At 55.0% G+C, this 15,869-nt stretch overlaps 1 protein-coding gene across 1 annotated transcript in view; it reads right to left on the reverse strand.

Moving 5' to 3' along the window:
• Nucleotides 1–2,015: 2,015 nt before the first annotated feature.
• The window catches only part of AGRN (agrin), a 221,528-nt gene continuing 207,674 nt past the window's right edge, over nucleotides 2,016–15,869 (reverse strand). The window contains exons 31-36 of the mRNA XM_024201658.2: nucleotides 15,520–15,636; nucleotides 14,528–14,717; nucleotides 13,495–13,582; nucleotides 6,566–6,790; nucleotides 5,721–5,824; nucleotides 2,016–2,251 (exon numbers count right to left, since the gene is read on the reverse strand). Of these exons, the coding sequence (XP_024057426.2) occupies nucleotides 2,094–2,251; nucleotides 5,721–5,824; nucleotides 6,566–6,790; nucleotides 13,495–13,582; nucleotides 14,528–14,717; nucleotides 15,520–15,636 (882 nt within the window). The 3' untranslated portion in view covers nucleotides 2,016–2,093. The remainder of the gene's footprint in view (nucleotides 2,252–5,720; nucleotides 5,825–6,565; nucleotides 6,791–13,494; nucleotides 13,583–14,527; nucleotides 14,718–15,519; nucleotides 15,637–15,869) is intronic.

A 15,869-nucleotide genomic window follows, 5' to 3' on the forward strand; every position in this document is an offset into this window, starting at 1 on the left:
GACACTTTCTAGTCCAGGCGTCCCTGGTGTGAGTTGGTCTGACTTTAGAAATAGTACTCTTGATTTAGAAGGGGGGGAAAAAAAGTGGTTTTAAAAGGTATGTCGGTCCCCTTCACTTCACCTGCCTTCAGCTCTCACCCCACGAAAAGCAGTTGGATTTCCTGGCTCAGAGTTCAGCCCAGAGAAATGTTCTTTTCTTGGGGGGAGGGAGCACCAGCAGGCAGGCCAGAAAACTGCAAAATGGTGGTACCTTTTGCTACAACCATAGATCACTTTATAAGAGGCAGGATCTTGCAAATTAATGCCCCCTGCTTGGCTGCTCCATAAAATGTGCTTTACACACAGTAAAGCAAAACCCGCCTAGCTCAGGGGGGGCAGGAGACATACTGTATTAGACAGCATCGGTGAGTCCTTCCCACAGACATGAAACTGAACACAGCAGGTCTAAGGTAATCAGACAGCAAGTGTGAAAAATCGGGACACTTTTTTTTCAGGGGGAGGGGGGAATAGTTGTGTATATAAGACAAAGCCCCTTATGTCAGGATGGTCCAGATAATATCAGGAGAGCTGGTCACCCTAAGCAGGTCAGTCCTTTTCAGCATCTTGGTCTTTTTTTCTTAAACAGCCTTGTGGGCTTTTTTCTCTTAACAAGAGAATCGGTGTTTGCATACTAATGCGTACATATAAATAGACACACACACAGGCTCACTGGGTTCGGAGCTGGCGTTACAGTATTTGCATCATAGCAAATTTTTACGAGGAATGATTTGCATTGTGGAAAATAAAAATAGCTTAAAAAAAAACAACCGGACAACCCTGTCTCTTGCCTGTGTAGTAAGGGCCCAATCTTGTTCCCCATTGAAGTTATGGTTTGTATCATGGTCGTGTCTATGGGCATTGGCCAGGATCGGGTCCCCTATTGTGCTGGCTGTTGTACAACATGAAGTCAATGGCCAAACACCCATTAGCTTTCAAGGCGTGTAAGCAGAAATTCTTAGAACAGCTGGTCCAAAACCATCATCTCTGTAAATAGAGGACAGGCTAGAAAAGGGAAGTGTGCGTCACATGGATTACAGAGGAAAAGGGCCCTCGGCCTGTGCCCTCAAATCTTGTTGACCTTAACAGATTGCGGGTGGGTGAACCTCGCCGGATCAAGCCCCGGACATCCAACATACTCTGCAATGTTCTTACATGGCACAACAGGTAAACAGCAAAGACTCTTGGAAAGCGCAGCGAGGCAGTTGGGACATGTCTGGATAAAAATAAAGCCTGGAAATCGGTTTCTCAGCTGCTTCTGCATGCATCCAGGAGGAGGAGAGTGATTAACGCATAAAGAAGCTGCTGCCCCTCCTCAGCCAAACTGATAAAAAAACAAACAAACTTGAGGCCAGCGAATCAGTCGTCAAGGAGGCATGAGCCAACCACAGAGCTATGAGCTGAGCTTGGTCTATCTTCCAGCAAGTAGCGTTCCCTGACAGAGCATCCCAGAGAAAACCACTTGAGATCTTCACACACTGCCATTACTGACAGAGAGGAAAGAAGGGGATGGATACGAAGTCTGCAACAGACTTGGTAGATCCTGGCCCAAATGCAACGTGATGTCCCCCTCCCCTGAATGACGACTTCTCCGCTCAGCCAGGAATGAAGGAAGCGGAGCGTGAGATCGCAAAGCAAGGATTCCCCGAAGGCCGCCGTCTTGCCGGCGCCGCGATCCTTGTTTTTCTCCCCCTTGTGGGCGTGAACAAGAACCAACACAAAATAAAAATAAAATAAGGGGTGGGGTGGGGTGGGGGGAAAGGCTTCAAGTATTAATGACATTTACAATGAAGGAGGCTACGTGGGTTTGTTCCTCAGTCACTTCCTGGAGACTTGGTTCAGGGCTTGTTCTATGTTGCTGCTGCTCGATCAAAGTCCGACCGATGTGGCTACACTGCAACCAAACAAATAACCAACCAAAAAAACAACAACAGGTGTTTCCTCCCCCTTTCTCCCTCATCCCCCCCAAAATATAAAAAGCAATAAGTTTACAAAAATAGAAAATAATTACAGCAAGAGGCAGGAGGGGGAAGGGGAAGGAAGGGCCCCTGGGGGGATTATTTGGCTGAGCAGTGTAATATCGTCTGGTTGTTTAAAGCGTCCTCCACCAGATGCAGTTCTTGGCGGTCGACTATCACGTCCCTTATGCAGCCAATAAAGCCGGTGCTGTAGGCCTTGGGCAGTTTGTGAGCCAGGCTGAGCTTCTCTATTCCCCCTGCAAGAGATGGCATGGACAGATCAGGTAGGGGCCCAGAGGATGGGCCGGTCTGTCTAGAGCAGCAGCACAAGAAAGTGACTTTCTCCATCCTGGCACTTGGGCAACGCTGCCTGCGGTGCTGCACAGCTGGGATTCCTTCCTGACCCCTCAGCAAGGAGTAGTTGGTGCCAGGAAGCTTAAGAGTTAATTACTAGAGCAGACTGAAATGTTTCACTTGAAAAGTTTTCCTGGCTGGTTTTGCCAAAACTGAATTTGTTTGCAAGTCCGGGAAAAAAATTAGTTTTCCTGGAGGGGATTTTTTAAATGAAAATTTACATTTCATATCAGCACTTAGACTTCAAATATTGTTTTGTTTCTTTTTTTTGTTTGCAGGTGAAAATGCAGTAAAATGGCATTTTAAGTGGAAACAAAATTAATCTTTTGCTTCATGTTGCAATGTTGATCCAAAACAAAAACTGACAGGTTCAGTGGGAAAACACTTTTTCTTTTCAAACTAGAATTTCTTGTGGGAAAGACTTTGGTTTTCCAACCAGCTCTGTTGATGACCCTTCTCTTAACTCCCATGTTGACAAACTATAGAGGGGATACAGCCACCGCATCGTTAAAGGCTGCATTGTCCATTAGGAAACCCTCCTATAACGTTGGCAAGGGAAATTGGTTAGAGCTGAAAATGGCACCATTTCCCCCTAATGGCGGATGTGTCTGCAAAGGCTGGAGAGAATGTGTCAAGTTGCTTCTTTGTGACAGATCATCAACAATCGCCTTGTTGACCATTTCGATCTATCTGAAGACCTCCCCTTACTATCTGAGCACCCCACAATCCTTAAGGTACTTATCCCCCAACACCCCTGTGAGGTGGGGCAGTGCTGTTATAATCAATTGACAGATGGGGAACCGAGGTACAGAGAGGCTAAGTGACTTGCCCAAACATGGTGGCAGAACAGAGACCTGAACACAGGGCTCCAGAGTCTGACGCTACCACGCCAACGAGTGGAGCAAAACAGCTCACTGCACCGGGGGAAGACCATGGGGTGTAATTAAGCAGGGTTAATAATATTTGTTGTGGGTCATTTTCGACCCTGTCCTGCCCCCCCCGGATGTGAACAAACGGTTCTGAGGTCAAGTCCTGCTCTCACCCACGTCAATGGGCATTTTTGCCATGGGTTTCAGTGGGGGCAGGATCAGAAACAACGAGCCAAATTCTCTGCTGTCACAACTCCACTGGATTTGGCCCCACAGGTGTATATGCCTGTAGGTTATCGTCTGTTGACGGGCTGCATCTTGATAAGGACATACGGATATTTGTAGCAGGGTCACTGCCTCCAGAGCACCACTTCCTCCCCCCCCCCCGGCATGGGGTGGCCCTGCAGCATCCCTGCCTCAGTCTCCCTTTCTTCTGGGCTCCTCAATCAACTCCACACAAGCTTATTCTCTTGGCCAGTAACACTCTGCTTTAGTATCGTGGACCATTCAAAACGGAGCCCTCAACGTCCACATATGCCCATGCTCTTCAGCAGCCCGTCACGCCTGCAGCCTTTCCCAGCTGTGGCAAGCCGCTCCCAGCCCCATCTAGCTGGAGTCTTCTCTCCCCTGGTATTATAGGGTCTCCTGCAGGAGCTATCTGCTGCCTGCAGCCCCCAGGCCTCTCCTCCTCTCTTGTTGCCCAGGCTTTTCCCTTACTTATCCCAGAGGCCTGCTTGAGTCCCATGACCCATTTCCCCACCTGGGGAGGAAAGCGGAGTATAGCCTTCTGTCCTTTAATAGGCCGGTCACCCTGTGCCAGTGCTTCTATGCCTAACGGGGCTCTTCTGTCAGCAGTAAGTGCTTTCAGAGTTGGGAACCAGGATTCCAGCCCCAGAACAGCACTATTTTTAGATCACCCTCTATGTTCACAGCACTGTATGGACAGTGGCGAATCAATCCTTGTGACACCGCCCGGAGGTAGCAGGATTCCCATTTTATAGCTGGAGAACGGAGATGGAAAGGCGAAGGGACTCGCCCAAGGCTCCACAATGAGTGAGGGGCAGAATGGACATTAGAACTCAAGACCTCCTGACTCCCAACCCAGTGCTAATTCCTCCAGACCTCACTGCCTGCGGTCTCCGCCTTTTATAATGGGGAGGGGAAGAGCCTCTCCATAGGTAGGTTTGTCACCAGCCATTTTATACAGCTGATTTGTTTGCATTACTGGCACGAGACAGAGAGAGAGAGAGAGAAAGAGACTCAGAGCCTAGATCAACAGATTCGGACTTGTGTCGTGGGGCTAAACCAGTGGTGTAGATGTCCCGGCTGGAGCCCGAGCTCTGAAATCCGATGATGGAGCAGGGCCTGGGAGCCCAGGCTCCAACCCAAATGTCCACACTGCTCTTTTTAGCCCCACCCGGGCTCTAAGACACACTGCCGTGGGGTTTTTTGGCTGTGCAGACGTACCCTGAGAGAGAGTGCGTGTGCGTAACTGTCGTGTCCTCACACCCCTGGGGCTGAGCGTCCCAGCCACCGAGGTTGCTGTCTGAGGAGCTTGATTAAACCGATTACGAATGCTTGGAGACTCAGGCCCCGATTCTGCAAGGTAACGAAGCGTGTGCAGAGCTGTAAGCACACAAGTCGCCCCTGGACATCAATGGGACCGCTCACCTGCTTGAAGTTATACATGTGCTTAAAAACCTCGCTGAATTGGAGCTGCCCAGACTTTACAATGACTCCCCGGGGAAGTGCCCAGTTCTGGGTCTCCCTCTCTCTGCCCAGGGTGATGACATTCCGCCCCCCAACTGTAACGGCAGGGAGGGTGTTCGGATACTGGCGCGTGCAAGAGACCGTTTTCAAAGGCAGCAGTGGTGAAATGTTTTTAAGAAAGAAGCCCTTATTTGACATCGGGACACAATTCTCTGTCAGCGAAGCTGCTGGAGGAAAAAGCACAGGGCCAGAGAGTATTTCCATCATCGACTTCCCAACTGGACATGACAACATGGACATCTCTGGCACATGTGGAGAAGCCAACTCCTCCTGCTGCCTTGCTGTATGGAGAATGTTCCTTTAACAGGGGCCTGCCAAAGCTTGCTCAGGAGGAGTGTGGCATAGGTGGGAACAGACGCTTGATTTTAAGGGGTAGGCACCCACCAGGCGAACCCACAGTGCCGCCGGTACAATTTCTGTACTTGGTTAGACCAGCTGTCGAAGGAGGTTAATGCTTGTGTCCAGTTCTTTGAGATTTACAGAGGAAAATGTGCTATCCCTTTAACAGTACAGCAGTACCTATGGCACAAAGCAGCCATCACCTTCTCCAGCGCTGTGGCCCATCCCACTGATTTACGCCAGGGCTGATATTTTCAGACAACTAGGGGATTTAGGACTCAGTTCCCATTGGGGTTAATGGGAACGGTGTGTCTAACCCTTCTTGGGGGCTTGGAGACGCTCTGCTTTGTGGTACAGAAGGGAATTTCATTATTCTTTCCCGTGTTCAACTTACCCAGCCAAAGGGCTCCGTCGGTGTCTAGCTGAGTTGCTCCAAGAGGGGAAGAACCAGTTATGGGGGCTTCGTTGCCAACCTGCAAGGAGCCGTCTCTGTGTACTCTATTCCCAGAAAAGAGAGAGGGACACTCAGTAAAGGGGCCTGGAGCAGCGCTCTGCCTTAGCCTGACTAGGGATGCTGCAGATGGCTCCACCACTATGCCTCAGCCCCCTGCTCTCTGTGCTGTCTTTGGACCACTGCATGCCTCGATTTCTCCTGCCAGCACTCCTGCACTATCCCCTGCAGCGACTCCTCCTGGGAGAGGCTGGTATGACAAGCAAGGTGAGCTCTCTCCTCCAGCCTGCCTTTATGGGGGGGGGGGTCCTGCTGCAAGCTGATGTCCCATGCAAAGCTCTCCAACAGCCCCTGCTTCCTAATACTCCCTCCCGACTCATCAGCAGAAACCACTGGCATTCCAGCCATGCGAGCAGCTCACCACTCCCCTCATCACCAATATAAATAAAAACCACAGGAGGCCCAACACGAACAGAATTCCAAGCCCTTAGCCGGCTAAAATAAAAGGCACGGACGGGAGTACTTCCTTGAGCCTGTCCCTTTGGCATTTCCTAGAATCTAGGGCAGGCAAGTCAAGGCACGCACCCCTCCAACGCCGCATTGGCCGAATACCGCTCCTCTATTATTATCTATAGGGCTCAGTGACCCACGGAGACCGCAGGGCCCGGCTCCAGGGTCATGACTCAGGTGCCCTAGACGTGACCCAGCCCAGCTCATGCCCAGCCGTGAGCATACTGTCTGCAACCCCACCAGCCCTTACCCCCCCCTGCCTCCCCGAACCTTCTCACCTGTACGCTTTGATTTGAATCCACTGGTTCGTGTTCACTGGCACCGTGGAACGCAGGACAACTGGCTTGGAGCCAAGGTCATAGGTCATCTGCACATAACCATCCACTACGGCCAGGGCGATGTAGTCCGACCGCTCCAGCCCCTTCCCGCTCCACAGGATCAGACCCTGGGTGGCTTCCGTCTTGATGCTCAGTTCAAAGTGGTTCTCCTGCAAGGCCTTCTCGCTGCACCAAGGGGCCGGGTGGGGGAGGGAAGACAGGCCTGAGTCAGGAAGGGGACTACTGAAGCAATGGGCAGCCCCCCACTCGGGCAGAGAGGCAGGTGGCCAGCCCACCAGAGCAGCATGCGCCTCTGCTTCCAGGCAGGTCACCGCCCTGGTGGTTTACCCCAGCTAGCCTCTGGAACAAGGCACGGGGAGCGCGCGCGTGTGTGTGTGTGTGGGGGGGGAGTTATACACCTATCTGCAGTACGTGATGGATCTCAGGCACAGGCAATTCACAAGGCCTGACGCACTGTTTGCAAAATGGGATAAGAGGAGAAGCAGGGGCTGAAGCAGCCCGCCTCAGCCCCATCTTAGCCCCTGCTAAAGGTCCGAGGCACACGAGCTTTGCCCTGGGTTTCGGCTGGTACGCAGGCCCTGGAGAATGGCCAGGAGGGGGAGCTGGGCAGGCCCCAATTCTGCTATCGAACACGGCTTCACGCACAGCAGCCTTTGAGCCAGGCGAGTTCAGTACAAAGGAGGCTCTGTCAGCTGGACTAGAAGTGCCATGGGGAGGCGTCAGCTGGGGCTTGCCCTTCACTAGCAAGTTCCCTGGGTCCGGCCAGAGGAGACATCATTCCACCTGCTGGTGCCACACACGAGGGAAGGACCCCCCCAACACCGCTGCCCCCTCACCCCCAAAGCCCCAAGGTCGTCCTCTGCCCTGACTCACAGGATGCCAGCCGGGAGCAGCACTGGGCCAGCCCTGCAGACGATGGAGTGGCCCTGTGTCAAAGTGCCTTCTCGAGCATCCAGAAATAGCACCAAAGGGTTAATGGCGAGACCATCAGGTGTCTCCATAGCAACAAAAGTCAATGTCGCTTGAACCCCCCCCCCCCAGTGACTTGGACTGACACCCACCCGGGGAAGAGAGGCATGATGGGAGCTGGAGGGAAGGCTGCACTTTGCACCTGGGGCAACAGAGACATTCTCCTCCTAAAACCAGTGCATTACTGGGGCCAGCCTATCCCCCAACAGAATCCACATCTCCGCTCAGTCACTCCTGGGGTGGGATACAATACCCCAGCCCCGTTCCTGCCACTGGCTACAGCACTGAGCGACTGGCCACGTTGCCGCTGCGGTTACAGGTGGCTATAAGTGCTGGGTTTCCCCCTCTGTTCTCCCAGACCCGTGTGCATACAGAACACCAGACAAAACAGAGAGCCGCAGGGAGAGCATTTTATTCCCAAGGGACGCTGCAGCCAAAGAGCCAGATGGCAGCTCTGGGTGAAGCCCGCATCACCAGCAATACGACCCAGCCTCCCCACTAAGCTGTGGGCATTTGCTCTATCAAGCGTTTGCTTGGTGGGTGAGTTACTGTGGAAAGGCAAATCCAGAGCGGGTCAATGACTTGCTCCAGGCCACAGAGCTGTAGCCCCAGGTCCTGAGACCTCATTCTGTGCTGTATGGGCCCCCCACCTCCCCGCCCTGCCTTTATTTCAGGCTCTCGCAGGCTGCGAACCATCGTCCCTTATCAATAAAAAGCCAAACGTTCAGACACGCACGACAGACAGACAGAGAGGCCAACAGAGCAGCAACACCAGAGCGCACGAGACACAAGAGCAGAAGGCTGGCGGAGACTCACCTGTGATCCGGGGCATAGTCCAGCGCTTCGGGACTTAGAAGCAGGAAGAAAGGGGAGGCATGCCATAAGCGCCAGAGGAGAAAAAAGAAAACCACCCGCCTGGCTCGCGGGAGGCCCTGGGTGCGGTGCATGGCCCTGCCTGGCTCAGGGCAGCTTCTCACCCTGAGCACAAAGCCTGGGGAACAGTCTCTAGAGGGAACTGAAACGGGGAATCAAATGTCCTTTGGGGCTGCCTGGATTTCCTGACACCCACGGGGGTGAATTCTCAGGACTTCGGTAAGCAGGGACATGGCATGTCTGACCCACATAGGAACGCGGAGCCCACTGCATGTTCAGCCTCCACTTTCACTACAGCTTTGCTGTGGGTGCTCTAAAGGCTGCCTGCGCAAGGGGGGAGGACATGCAGCAAGGTACTATTTCAAGGCAGGACTGGAGAGGGTGCTGCAAGGGGTCCTGCTAATTACACAGCTGCTTTTGCGACCGGTACGTATTTGCATCAAGAAACCCCTCAGAGATTCAAACTGTCCAATCCAGACTGCCTGACACAGGGCAAGAGAGGGTTTGCATGGCTCAGGGGATGGGCAATAGGAGATGGAGCCTTTTGCCTCTAGTTCAACAGTTTGCATCCAGCCCAGAGTGGCAGCAGATCCCACCCAACCGGTCTTTAGTGGTGGATCTGGTACAGTTTGTCATAGACAGGTGTCTGCATCAGCAAGATCGGCCCCTTGTTGGCTGTCTGATGAGCGGCCAACACCTGAATGGCTGTGGAGCAAACTCTGGGTCAGGGCTGGGACACTTTGGCAGGGCTGCGTGGGGGAAATCCCATACTACAGCTGTCCTGCTCACATGAGGGGCCAGTCTCAGGGTCTGAAGTCAAGGGCATTTCATGCCCAGCACAACACAGCAAGGCAACTGTGTCATTAGTAACAGCTCCGCATGGCCAGCACGCCTCCAACCTTTATATACTGAGGCAGAAGAATCTGGTTTCTAGCCATCAGCCCTTATGGGCAACTCTGCAGAGCACGCCCCGAGCGGTGCCAGCTACTGCCAAATCCCAGCTGGAGAAGCGTTAAGCTCCACTGCCGGTTGGATGCCCAGATGAGTGGGCACTGGCTGGCACCGCTGTGGAACAGCTCCCCAAGCAAGCCGGGAAGCAGTGACCCTTTCTCATTTGGGGCAGGGCAGAGAGGTAGCAGCGTTCCACCACCCTACGAGTGTGCATAGCTCCTCCTGGCACAGCGGGGTAGCCTGGCTTCCAGCTGCATGGCAAAGAGACTCGGCATGCTGCCAGCTGGAAGGCTGCTGTGAGATGCGGGGCTCACATCATGTAGCCGGTGAGGGGGCCAGGCTCCTGTGAGGATGCCCCCGGCTGCTCTCAGCATGCAGCGCCAGTCAGGCTGCTTTGCTTTCCGCCTCCCTCAGTGCAGACATGCATGCATGCAGGTTCTCAGCCTCCGAGCCCTCCTCCCAATTCCTGGCCTGGAGAGAATGAGGTGGGACGGGGATGCACCAGACAGCTTGCGCCCCCCACCCCCAAACACACACAGAACAGAGAATGCAACTGGATGAGCCACTGCTGCTTCCAAGGGATCAGGTACCCCCCACTTCTGCTCCCAGACAACCAGCAAATAAGCACCCGTCAAGAGGACTTGGGAGAAGAATCCTCTCTCCCAGCCAAACCTTGGCACCAAGGAGCCCCTCCCTGCATGTTACCCAGTGGGCGTCTGGGCCACGTTCCCTGGGGTGGCAGGAGCTCAGGGCCTGGCTCTGCAAACCCTCCCTCCAGCTTTACACTGCATGGACTCACTCCGGATCCACACTGGTACAAGTGGGCGCAGAATCAGGCTCCCAGAGGGTCCACCCTGCTCACTGCTTAACCCCTTCGTTGCTGACTGAAGAGATGCTTGACAAAGGATCCCCCGCTCACTTCCCCCCTAGCCCCCATGCCCATTGCCCTGAACACATCTGCGCTGATGGAGCTAACCCGCACACACCACTGACATAAAGTCTGGCCCCCCTGAAGCCAATGGCAAAAGCTCCCATCCAGGGTCGGCTCCAGGGTCTTGACCGCCCCAAGCAGCCAAAAAAATAAAAAAAGCCGCGATCGCGATCTGCGGCGGCAATTCGGCGGGAGGTCCTTCGCTCCGAGCAGGAGTGAGGGACCGTCCGCCGAATTGCTGCCGAACAGCTGGACGTGCCGCCCCTCTCCGAAGTGGCCGCCCCAAGCACCTGCTTGGTAAGCTGGTGCCTGGAGCCGGCCCTGCTCCCATCCACTTCAATGAGGCCAGCGTCTCAGCCCTGCATTCTGAGCCCACCCCCTCGCTCCTTCTCTCAGCCCCTAACCCTGCCAGTGAAACGCAAGTGGCGCCCACTGCAAAGCTCTGTTCTTCCCAGGTGCTGGATGAGAGATTCCCAGCAGCTGTCCTCTCCCTCAAACACCGCTCGCTATCTGGCTGCATGGAACGGGGCTCGGGGTCAAGGAGGGAAGCCCAGGGCCGGGGGGTGGCAATCTATGTGCCGTGGTGGAGGGCAGATGGCTGACAGTGAGGAGGGGTGTGTGTGAACTACTTACGCTGGGATCTCATTGGTCAGTTGGCTTGAAAACAAAGAAACAAGGACATTCAGAAGAGACAGACAGACAGACAAAGAGCAACAAGCAACGGGGGTGTTAGCAGTGGTAGGTGGGGAAGCAGAGTGGGGAAGAGGGCAGAGAGTAATTAGTTATCTGGCTCCAGAAATGCTGACTGGTCCCCAGAGCTGGACACTAGCTGGACTAGCTCCAGGAACCAGGAGGCTGAGGAACCGCTAGGAAACTAGTTGAGCTACCCTGATGTGGATTAGACAAGTCGGTCACTGCTGGGGGCTTGCTGGGGTCACACAGGGTCAGCCGCAGGTGGGCAGCACCGCCCGGCTGACAGCGCATTGTTATTAGCTGCCCACAATGCTCCACTGAGTGTGAGAGAACCCCCCCCCAACGGGCCAGTAAAACAAACGGACGAGCCAGAATCAGGAGACACCGGGATAAAATTAACTCCCAAAGCCAACGGAGGTGTGCCAGGGATGACTTTGGCCCAGGTGCCGTTGGAAGATGCCAAACAGCGACACCCGCGTAGTACAGATGGCCCCTAGCAGCACCATCGCGGCACAAACAGCCAGTGAGAGAATGACAGGGTCCCAGGGGAGTTAGTTTAAACCATCAGCTTGAAAACAAAGGGCCCAATTCTGCCGTCAGTTAGTGATCCATTTCAATGGGGTTGCAGAAGCCGAACTGAGGGTAGAATTGACCCCACTGTTTGGGATGGAGCTGTCAGGGGAAATGCTGCCCTCAGCTACACCCTGGCTGCTCCATTGGACTCAGCAGTGCAGGGGTGTAACTGAGATCCGAATTTGGCCCACAGCATATTAAATGGAAACAAATTCTCCAAATCCCAGCCTGCGGCAGCCAATTGAAATTCTTGTGTGGGAGGAGAGCTCGGGGATACTGTGGATTGACAGCACTAGCATCAATGTTAAGCATTAGCTTAAAAAAGAGAAGGTTAAGGGGTGACTTGATTACTATCTACAGGTACCTACGTGGGGAACAAATATTTAATAACGGGCTCTTCAGTCTAGCAGAGAAAGGTCTAACATGATTCAATGGCTGGAAGCTGAAGCTCGACAAATTCAGACTAGAAATAAAACATCTATTTTTAATGGTGAGCGTCATTAGCCACTGGAACAATTTACCCAGGGCTGTGGTGGATTCTCCATCACTGACCATTTTAAAATCCAGCCGGGATGTTTTATTTAAAAGCTCTGCTCTAGGGATTAGTGTGGGGCAGTTCTCCGGCCTGGGCTCGGCAGGAGGGCAGACTAGACAATCACAACGGTCCCTTCTGGCCTCGGAATCTATGAATTTCGGGTCTGCAAACCTGGCTTTGGATTGGCTTCCGGTCACCCGCACAGGGGAGCCTGGGCCCTGCAGCCTAGTCCCTGATGGACGTTTGGCTACATCACAAGCCACACGAGTAATCATTGGGAGCCAGCCAAGGATGAGGATAGGAAATTTACAGTAAGGAGCCTATAGTTTCCCCAGCCCCTTACCCATTAGTCAGTTATACAGTAAAATATCAGCCTCTGGGGTGCAGGCCAGGCCAGGCCAGGTCCCGGCAGAACGCTGGCCAAGGACAGTCTCTGACAGCTGGCAAGCAATGAAGCCTGGTGTAAGGTCGCCAAAAGCAGTGGGCAAGGCGGGAAGAGTTCTCAGCAGCACCGCTCGGTCCTGGGATCTCCTCCTGGCCTCCTCCATTCCAGGGGGATTGGGGCAGAGCAGAGCTGGGCTGAGCCTAAACCCTGCATCTGAAAAGCCCTGAACCGTGAACTCTGCAGGTAGGGCCCATTCTGCCGGGTGTTACAGCCAAGGCTGGGAAAGGGGAGCGGGGGGGGGTCTGTTCCATAAGGGAGACAGACACAGAAGGAGACTGACAGTGACTGGAGACCAAGACATACAGAGATAGGAGAGCACAGAAAGATGGGGAGCAGGCCCCTGGGAGAGCTGGGTGGCCGTGCTGTAGAGGTCCCTCGCGGCAGGAATGTTTACACGGCAGCTCCTGATAGGGACAGGGCTCCCACTCTCACTATTCTGCACCCTTAGGGCTGCCCAAACTGGCTGGGGGATGTCACTCGTCCTCGAAGCTGCAGGACTCTCTCGCTCCCCTCAGCCTGCGAGGTTTGCAGGGTACAGTCCCAGATCAGTTCTGGGTGTCGTAACACATCGTTGCTATTGGGCGCTGACTCACTCCCAGACTGGATGACTGATCTGGGCCAGTAACTCTGGAGAGTGGATCCCGCCCAGCTTAGGGACTGCACATGCACCAGGCCTCCAGACAGCAGCTGAGCGGGAAAGCCACCAACCTAACTCATGAGCAAAAATGTCCATGTTTGGGTGTCTTGTGGGACGGGACTGAAGGGGAGGAAAAGACCAGCCCAGGAGAGGGTGATGGGTGAAATCGCAGCTCTGCCCACCCCAGGTCTGAGCGCTTAGCTCCCACCAGTACCCCCCCACCCCCTTCGATTTAACCTCCCCAAACCTCAGTCCAGCTCACCTCTTTGTCACGGCATTGTGGTACTCCAGGTAGGTCCTGCCATCAAAGGCAATGGCCTCCGAATCTCCTGCTGCCTTCTCGATGATCACTGCAGGCGGGGAGAGAAGCAGAAGCAGGGATCACGACACTATCGGTGCATCTCCACAGAGCAATAATAAACCGGCCCGGCACAGAGCGCTCCTGACGGGTCCAGGGCACCTAGCAAACTCGCCTGCTCCTGGGGTTCATTAGGAACTTGACGCCCTGAGCAAGTCCTTGGCTCCCACACCTTTTGAGCGACCGGGGGCCAGCGTGTGGAGCGAGGTCAGGCCTGTTTAGGGCCTACCAGCCAGGTTATTTGACATCCACAGCCTCGCTTGGTTTTGAGGCAGAGGCGAGTGAAACCGGGTAGCCTGGTTTGGGGAGTTGGGTTTATATAAAACCAAAGAGGAGTGAACTAGAGAGCGACCATCTATTTCCTAAGCACCGAACCCGAGATCTTCACACTGCTCCTCTCAGCGCGGCCATGCCGAGGTCTGATTTTAAAAAGTACCATAAGGGTAAGTTTCAGGAGAGTCAATGGGACTTGGGCTTCTAAGTCAGCCAAGCAGGGCGACACCTACAGATCCTTACAAGCCAGGGCTGGTGAGTGCATTGCTCCTGTACAAAGCCACCGCAAAAGACCCAGTTCCTGCCCCAAGGAGCTTACAGTGGGGACGGATGACAGTCTAGCCTCACCGTGCACAGGGAGAGCCAGAGGACGGGGCTTCCTTTGGTTAACTCAGTGGGCCACGTTTTCACTGACGCGCCTCATGTAAAACGCTAGCAGCCGCAGGGCACGCTGCTCTCACCCGGTCATATCCTGCAATTCTAGAGCACGGCCAGTCCACGGGACCCCAAGGCCCTTGCCCAGGAACATGAGTGGCACCAACGAGAATAAAACCCCAGCCGTGGCCTGACAGTTTCCAGCCGGTTGCCGTCGGCGCTCTGCAGAGCCGGGCTAATGGGCGAGTCCACTGCCGTCTGGCCCAGGCCCGCTTCCCGCCAGCCTCACCTTTCTCGCAGCGTGCCCCGGAGAAGCCCCTCTGGCAGGCGCACTCGTAGTTCTCTAGCCGGGGGGTGCACATGCCTCCGTTCTGGCAGGGGTTGGGTTTCTGGGAGCAGGGGTGGGAGCGGAAGGCAGAGATCTCAATGGCGCTGTGGATGTTCTCTTCCTTCAGGACTGGGACGCCCTTAATGGAGATCTGAAAGGGGGGTGGGGCACAGGGAGAGAAGCCAGAGGCAGCATGAGGGTTACACTCCACTCCCAGCTGGGGTTTGGAGGGAGGGTGGGCACAAAGAAAGGAGGGTACGTACAGAGTCCATCCCAGGAAGGACATGGAAATTCAGCTCATCACCTCCTGCACCAGGGGAGGCCAACCTGTGGCTCTGGAGCCACATGCGGCTCTTCAGAAGTTAATCTGCGGCTCCTTGTACGGGCACCGACTCCGGGGCTAGAGCTACAGGCGCCAACTTTCCAATGTGCCGGGGGGTGCTCACGGCTCAACCCCTGGCTCTGCCCCCACTGCACCCTTCCCGCCCCCTCCCCTGACCTGTAGTGCCCTCGCTCCTCCCCCTCTCCCCCCCCCCCAGAGCCTCCTGCATGCCACAAAACAGCTGATCGGGAGGTGCGGGGACAGGGGAGCTGATGGGGGGGCTGCTGACGTATTACTGGGGCTCTTTGGCAATGTCCATTGGTAAATTCTGGCTCCTTCTCAGGCTCAGGTTGGCCACCCCTGCCCTAGAATGAACTTCCCTGAGCCTGGTATGTCCCCCTGGCATGGCCCTCAAGAACACACCCTGCCCTCCCCCCGGCTGAGCATGTATCACCATGCTGCAAAATGTCCCCCGGTGCTTGCGGGGCAGGATGCCCCCTGGCCTGTCCTAAGGCTCCTGTGACTTCTACAATGGTGGCACAGTGGGGTACCAGGGACGGAAGGGCTGCCAACCATTGGGTCCTCGCTGCTGGATGCCCGCGCAGGGCTCCCCTCGACCCCACAGCCTTACCCTCTGCACGGCTCCGTCAAAGCTGGTGGAGATGGCCGCGGCGCGCGCCAGCTTGCTGAAGTCGGGCGCTCCCCCCACGTAGAGGGGCTCCTTCAGATTCAGGGAGGTGTGAGGAACCTGGGGGCGGGGGAAGAGGGCGAAAGGTGAACCCGGGACCAGGATGCGGAGAGGGAGAGTGAATGGCCCGGCCCTGCATCTTAGCAGGGGAGGCAAGTGGGGCACTGGCTGCACCAGCTGCCCTGTGTGGACTGGCAGGAGCCAGGGAAGGTGGCTCGAGATGGAGAAGGGGATTTAGCGCAGCTCAAGGGCCTGGCCTGGTAGGAAGGAGGAGACATCAGCCCCCTCCCCAC

The sequence above is a fragment of the Terrapene carolina genome, unplaced genomic scaffold (assembly GCF_002925995.2).
Source record: "Terrapene carolina triunguis isolate 2854851 unplaced genomic scaffold, T_m_triunguis-2.0 Scaffold714, whole genome shotgun sequence".
NCBI lineage: Eukaryota > Metazoa > Chordata > Testudines > Emydidae > Terrapene > Terrapene triunguis.